Raw genomic sequence first — 7,902 nt, forward strand, 5'->3', positions numbered from 1 at the left:
TTAGATGATAAAATTTAAGGGTGTCCTTTGACTTGCTACTTTGTCATCAATTGCTTGATAGGGGAAGTCCAAGTCCTTGGTGTAGAGAAAATAGATCCAAGAACAATGAAGAAAAGAAACAAAATAAAGCTAAATGCGAACACATGCAAAATAAATATTTTTATGTGGTTTCGTCAAAATTGAGGTACCTCTACGGATCACACTGATTCCACTATGAAGAAAAATTCATAGTTACAAATTACACTCTTTCACCGAAAATAGAAATACATGCCCTTACAAAAATCTAACTAGGGTTTTACCTAATACCAATAAAATTACAAACCATAACACTTTTTATTGCATCATTCCATCAAGGGGACAAGAGATAGTGAATATCAAGTTTAAGAAATCTCTTGTGTTTTTTGAATTTGGAGAAACTAATAGGGGGACTGATTTTCTCATGATTGTGCTTAATGGTGTTGACTAGATTGAGCTAAATTCAAATTCCTTTCCAAGAACTTATTAGGGAGGATGCAGGCGATCTTGCCCATGGTGTGACGTGATAAGATGCTGGAATCAGGGGATATATCTAGTCATAGGTAGCGTATTAAAAGGCTTAAGCCTCGAGGTGTGAAGCTTAGCCACCATGCCTCAAGGCCTAAGCCATTTCAAAATTATAAGGCTCAACCAAAAAGGCTCAAGTCTTGAGGATTGTCCAGGTTAGATCTTGGATAAACAAATAAATAAGTAAATCTAATCTCCATTTTTTAGTTCCTTATTTTATTTATTTATCCTTCTTAATGTTATTTATTTAGAAAAACTTCATAAGTGTTGGGGTGTTTTAAGGTCAAGAAACAAATAGTTTAGAGAGAAATCTCGAAATCTTTTCTTAAATCCTATTCTCTCATTACACTAAGAATTTTTCTTTGTGTTTTCAATATTCATTAGAGTTCAATTCCCACATTTCTTATGAGTTTCTTACAAAGATTTGCATCAAATAAAATCATCAAACCAAAACTTTACCCAAATCTGATTATCGAGGTGGCCAGAATGTGAGTCATTCTTGACTGTTAAAATTTGGTGCCAACAATAACACAATAATTATGAAAACACCGGAAAATAATAGCAAATCATGACGTAAGCAAATAGAGAACAAAAAATTTCCTTACTTCACATTGATTGACTTGGGCATTGGGGTGTTTTTGTAGGTACATCACTTGGCACTCGAAGAACCCTGATTGAGGTCTTGATAAAATCTATGGGTGATGATACCATAGACCTGGATTCGGTTCCCACCATCATCGAGTTACTGATCTCATTAAAAATAGCCTTACAAATAAAAAAAAGAAGTCAATTTTAATTACAAATCCCAATAAAATTTGTAGATTTTTGGCTCTACAATTTGGTGTCGGCCATGTGATATTAACCAGAAAGCTTTGCCCAAAGAAAGTGAAAATGAGACAAGAAGATTGTTTCCCCATTAGGACCAAGTATTCAATGTTGTAGAAGAAATAAACGTTGAAGGAGATGAACAGACTCAAGCCATTCACTAGGAAAATGCCAACCAAGACAGAAATTGGTGGAGGGATCTTAATTAAGGGGTACCTTGAGTAGAGAACTAATTGAAATCCGGAATGAAGAACAAGGACAGAATGAATGGCATGAGCACACAAAGAACTCTAACATCAAACTCAGGAGAATGATGAGAAAGTGGCTTGAGAAATCAGCTCTGGACCCGGGGTGGTCAGGTTGAAAACTACTATACATTAGGGAAGAAGAAGCTACTGTGCCTAGCGATAGAATGACTTGCCAAGTCAGTCATCAAGGAGCTTAAGGGCTCATCTTTTTCAAATGAAATGTTGCATGCAAAACCTCTAAGGAAATTTCTTCCTTCAGCTTTGATTCTTTCGATGGTATGAAAGATTCAACCAAGGCATATCCTTCCCTATTGCTACCACCCGATCCTCTGGTAGCATGCCAATGCATTGGTGTGCAAGTTTTTTAAATCAAAGGAAAAGAATGGGTGAATTATGGGCATTACCCAATCCTGTTTTGGATGTGTCGTGGCTGACACTTTTTTATCTGCTCATTGAGATTTCTTATTGTATGCTTACTTCTTCTTCTTCTTCTTTTTTTTTTTTTTTTTCAAAATATTGGGGCCTTTGAAAGTTTATAAAAAATATATATATAGTTCTTTGAAAGAGAAGGAAGAGGATTTCCATAGTATTGTCCTTAATATAAAACCCCCGTTGTTCCATTTTTATTCCACTCTCAAGATTGTTACAGTTTCAAATGTTGCAAAATCACATATCGTTTAAAGGTGCCAGCTTGCTTGGGTTCAAAACCACTTGGAGAACTTGTTTGCTAATGTATGAGAGAGAATCCTGCATTGGGCTGCACTTTCCTTTTGATCACTTTCTTAAGTATAAAGATTTCATGGAGACTCAAAGAGAGGAATCCTCACTTTCTTTTGTTAAGAGAACATTAATGGGATGGAATGTCTCGAGAAACGGCAATTATTCCCTGGCTATTCAATTCAGTTCCCTAGAATATAGAAATGATTTTTGGGTTTCTGATCAACTCCCATCATCTTCATACTCCTTAAAAATCTTATCTTGTTCTTGACAATTAAATGTATGTAAAAAATAAATTTTGAGGGTGACAGGTCAAAATGTTACCATATACGAAGATTAATTGACAAATCACCAATTAATTTGTTGATTCACCAATTTAATTAGCTTGGAGTATTTCACAAATTTTTGGAAAAATTCAGAGAATTATGTGATTGTAAGGAAGATTTGCATTTATCATTCATCTATTTTGTTTTTGGATTGATTGAAGTTCAATTTATCGTGTAGACAAAACAGGCTGCCAGATGACCACCAAACAGAAAACAGAACAAGATAGTCTCCTCCCAGGAAACGATCAACTGAATGGCTCAAGACAGGTAGAAAAAGCTTAGAACATCTGTATCTTTCATTTATCTGCTTTGGGAAAGAGTTGTGATGAATGCACGTGGTTGTGGTATGCTGCTAGGTACGCGGCTGACATGGCAAGGTCACAGAACCATAGATCTTTTTCATCGGGATACACAGAAAAAAGATGTGGGGTTCTGTGCCCTTGCCACATCAGCCGCGTACCCAACCACGTGCATTCATCATTATTCATTGGGAAATGGTATCCCTTGTGATTTATTTCATTCCAAGACTAACTATAGTTTACATAAGTGTGTGGAGTCTACATGGCTAACCAAGTCGACCTCAAGCTCGTAGACATATCGAACTCGATCTTACACCTCTACCCATAGTTTGAGATGTTCAAAAATAGTAATCTTGATTTGAGAATAGAATCAAACTGTTGAGTTTCTGCAAATCCCAGTGAGATATGTAATTGTGGTAATGTTTTTTGTTGATTGAACAAGTAGTCTCAGGATATCAGCTCAAAAGTTCATATCAGCTCAAACCATTCAGAATGAACTGTTAAGTGTAACAGTTTCAGCTTTCAAATGCCTTTCTTTAATGAGATGAACCAAAAAAGGTTAGAAATCAAATAATTTTGATCTTGAGGACTCTATATGTTGAAGAAACCTGCAATAAAATTAGTAGACTAAACCATTATTATAGAATTTGATCTTGAGTATGCTATTTCTTGCTCTGGTTTAGAAACACTTATAGTGTTTTATACACCCACGTCACTTGGTTCCATGTCAATATGCTCCATAGTTGGATTTCCTCCATATCATCTTCTTCTAAAACAAAAAAAATGCCCTCTCACCACCTATCAACTCTCGTGAAGCAACATCATCACCTTCATTAACTAGATTCCTCGTTGTTCTCCAATTATCAGAGATGGCAATCTTTCGTGTCAATAATGGATCAATGTATGATTGGATCGTCAAAAATGTTATCCATGACCCCATAATACGACAAACGATCCTCGATTTGGTTATTGCATTAGTGTGTTTTTCAAAAACTAGCATGAATATGAAGCAAAAAACATTGACAATCAATTAGGCACTTCATCCAAGGTTTCCAATATAAATCAGAACCTGCCGAATCTGACTGCAAACTAGCGCATCAAACCTTTTATTGCAATTTAGATATCAGAAGGATTGACTTACAACATTCTAATATACATAGAAATCACTTTCTGATCTATTAGTTTACATTATTATCTCCTATATATATGCTAAAGTTTGATTTGCAACTCCGCAATGTCACACATTGCATGCAAAGCTCTCATCATCATCACTCTCTGCTACTCTTTTACGCCGACTATTTTTGCAGCTAGAAATGTAAGTACCAGCAGTACCGAGAAGGGGATTAACATCAAACTCGCTGTCAGGCTTCTTCTCTTTGTAGGCGCTCGAGGGACCACATCGGAGTAGGATTTGCAACACTTCCTTCATTTGAGGGCGAGTAGAAGGTAATGTGCCAGTACAAATGAGTCCTAATTTGAAGACCACACTCATTTCATCCAAGTAACAAGGTTCCTTGACTTCCTCGTCGAGGGCATCCACAACAGAGTTTTTGTCTTGGAAATGTCGCCACGCCCATTCAGCTAGGCATGTATGTTCATCTCCATCGTTGGCTTCTCTTCCTGTTGTTAATTCTAGGAGTACAACCCCAAAGCTATAGACATCGATCTTCTCGTTCACCTTGGTTGTGTAAGCATACTCTGAAAACCAAATTAACCAACTTGAGTACTTAAAAAACAAATTGAAATTATTTAATTTAAAACCATGTTTTAAAGTTGCATGCATATTGTCTCATAATGTTTCGATCAAGACATTCTCATTTCAACTGAGATTGATATGAAACATTGACCTCAAAACATTTAATGTTTAGGAAATATCTTGGTTGAGATTTAAACCGATCAAACATTGCTTAAGCGATGAGATTTTTAAACCTTGATTAGGACCCTCACCTGGAGCAATGTAGCCAAAGGAGCCCGCGACTGCAGACATCGTATGAGGCTCACCGGGCTTGACCAACATTTTGGCTAATCCAAAATCTGCTATCTTTGCCTTGAACTCAGAATCCAACAAGATATTGCTCGACTTCACGTCACGATGAATGATTGATGGAGAGCAGTCATGGTGCATATAGCAAAGCCCCCGTGCAGCTCCAACTGCAATCTGCAATCTCCTGGGCCAATCTAGCACAACATGAAGGACTGAACCATCGATCAATGATCCTCTCTTCTTCCGATGAAGCCATCGATCTAAACTATGATTCACCATATATTCGTAAACTAGAACCTTCGAATTCTCGCAAGAAATACAGCAAAGCAATTTTACTATGTTAGAGTGCAGAATTGTCCCCAAGATCCGAACCTCTGCTTCGAATTCTTTCTCAAGCAATTGATCTACCTTTCTTTTGCTCCAAATCTTTTTTAACCGCAACAGTTTCACCTCGATTAATGGCAACACGATAAACCTTTCCTGATCCACCACTCCCAATCAAATTATTTTCCGTCAAATTAGACAGAATGTTCGACTCGGTGAAGTGCAACCTCTGGAAAGAGGTCAACTTCCAATTATCGAGATCACTTATTTGCTTGTTTTTCCAGAAATCTCTAATAAAGAACAATGCGAATACCACGGCAACTAGAAAAACAACTCCAGCAAGGATTACAGTCATGGTAAATACTGGAGGTGATAATTTGTTCGAATCTCGAGGTGTAGAGATGCAGGCACCGAGTTTAAGGAGGGGATTCCCAGCACAAAGGCCAGAATTGTTCAAGAAACTCCTATCATAAACAGAGTTTTCAAACTCAGGTGGGATTTTTCCTGTTAGTTTGTTTGAAGAGAGATCGAGGACGGTGAGCCTCAGTTGACCAAAGTCAGATGGAATTTGACCAGAGAGATCATTCTTCGAAAGATCGAGCACTTGAAGGTGAGGGAGTTGGCCTAAGAGCGGTGGAATTTCGCCTGATATCTGATTCATACTGAGATTTAGAATATTAAGAGACTCCCATGAGATTATCTTTGATGGAATTTGGCCTGAAATCTGATTCCTATCAAGGGATAAAGTCTGAAGTTCTGAAAGATTTGTTAAATCTAAAGGAATCTCACCAGAAAAGAGATTGTTACTCCCTTCGAAGACTGCCAATTGTGGTGACGACGAAGAGATATGGGAAGGAATTTTCCCCGAAAACCTGTTATTACTGATCTCCAGCCGAGTTAAATTCCAAGCAAATTTATCAGGAAGTTCTCCAGAAAACAAATTGTTAGTGATCATTATCGATGAAAGATTCGTTAAAGTCCAGATTCCAGTAGGAATCTCACCCGAAAATCTGTTATCGTAAAGCTGAATTGTCGTAAGACTATTGCAATTCCCAAGTGACGTCGGCAATTCTCCGCTGAGATTATTCGAGTAAACTACCAAACCAAACAAGACTCCACTTGCACAAAGATTTGCAGGCAAATTTCCGCTTAATTGATTTTCCGAAAATTCGATAGCTTCGAGCTTGGAATGAAGGCCTAACTCTGGAGGTAAAACACCACTCAAGTTATTTCGAAAAAGCCGCATTTCCGTTAGAGATGGAATTCGACCGATACCTTCAGGAATTGCTCCAGTTAATCCATTCGTATGCATATCAAAGCTCAACAAATTCTTCAACTTTCCGAAATCATCTGGTATAGTTCCATTAAGATAATTCTTGGACAAATCGATTCGGATCAAATTCAAAGTTTGAATCGATTTAGGAATCTCTCCAGACAATCCATTGGCGTAAAGATACAAATAGGATAAATTCTTCAACAGAAACAAATCATTAGGAATTTTCCCACTCAAATTATTAATGCTAAGATCCAAATTTTCCAGATTCGCCAAATTAGCGATTTCATTCGGAATTTCTCCAATCAAATTTGCTCCACGCATCCACAAAAACCTCAATTTCTTCAACCGACCGAAATCCGAAGGGATCGAGGATGGTACAAAGTCATTATCAGCCAGTTCAAGATATTCGAGATTCGAAAGATTACCGATTTCTGGCGGGAAAGTTCCTTTAAACTCATTTTGAATTAGAGAGAGAGTTTGCAGTTCGGGAAAACGGCCTATCTCGGGCGGAATACTAGAGAAGTTGTTGGCACCGAGATTGAGGAACCGAAGATTAGAAATTCGATAGATGTCGGACGGAATTGGTCCGACAAAGTAATTCTGAGAGAGATCCAAGTGTTGAAGTTTGGAGCAGTTGTAGAGAGAGATTGGGAATTCACCTGGGATGAAATTGTAGGAAAGATCAATCTCGAAGAGGTTTTCGAGATCGCAAATGGACGGTGAGATTTTCTCGCTGATATTCTTTTCTGAAAGTGAGATGCTGGTGACAGAACCGTTGATGCAGGTGATTCCCGGCCAGTTGGTGCAGTGGGACCCATTAATTGATGGGTCCCAGGATTTGAGAGCCGTTGGATTGTTCCATTGTTGTTTTAGCTTTAGAAGGATCTGCTGTTCTTCGTTTTGGGTTTGGGAGGTAGTTTTGATGGGCAGAGAGAGTAGAAGGATTAAAAGAAGGATAGAAAGGAGAATTTGTGTGGAGAGTGAGGGTATTTTCGACATTAAAAAGAGAAGAAGAAGAATAATAAGAGGAGGAAGAGGAGATAAGGTCGTGGAAAATGACACAGAAAGAATGGCGCTCGCCTTGGGTTTTTATACCCTTTTGGGCAATTCTAAAAGCATCCTCACAAATTAATAAAAAAGCAACCACCCACCATAGCAAATTTATTTGTCTTATAAATATCATCCTCTTCAAAAATCAAATCATTTCGAAATTTTTAATTCATTTAAGACAAAAACAAATTGACTATGGTGTGGGTTGCCTTTATTAATTCATGGGGTACTTTTGCAATTACCCTATCCAAATTGATGTGGAAAATGATATGGGGAGTGCTATGTTCTAAAATTCTAAATTCAATCAAAT

General features: G+C 37.6%; 1 protein-coding gene and 1 long non-coding RNA gene across 2 annotated transcripts; one reads left to right on the forward strand and one right to left on the reverse strand.

Annotated features, from left to right (window-relative positions):
* The first annotated feature begins 795 nt into the window (after positions 1 to 795).
* Positions 796 to 4,718, forward strand: LOC147410523 (uncharacterized). Its single transcript, XR_015176868.1, has 3 exons — positions 796 to 2,083; positions 2,838 to 2,926; positions 4,266 to 4,718. It is a non-coding gene; the product is annotated as an uncharacterized LOC147410523 (long non-coding RNA).
* Positions 4,038 to 7,643, reverse strand: LOC147410524 (uncharacterized). Its single transcript, XM_086436439.1, is given in 3 exon segments — positions 4,038 to 4,656; positions 4,906 to 5,374; positions 5,376 to 7,643. Coding segments are annotated over 3 exon segments (3,096 nt in total). The 5' UTR covers positions 7,542 to 7,643; the 3' UTR covers positions 4,038 to 4,195.
* Positions 7,644 to 7,902: the final 259 nt, after the last annotated feature.

Source organism: Akebia trifoliata, chromosome 1 (assembly GCF_017979445.1).
Source record: "Akebia trifoliata isolate Shusen 1 chromosome 1, ASM1797944v1, whole genome shotgun sequence".
NCBI classification, from domain to species: Eukaryota; Viridiplantae; Streptophyta; class Magnoliopsida; order Ranunculales; family Lardizabalaceae; genus Akebia; species Akebia trifoliata.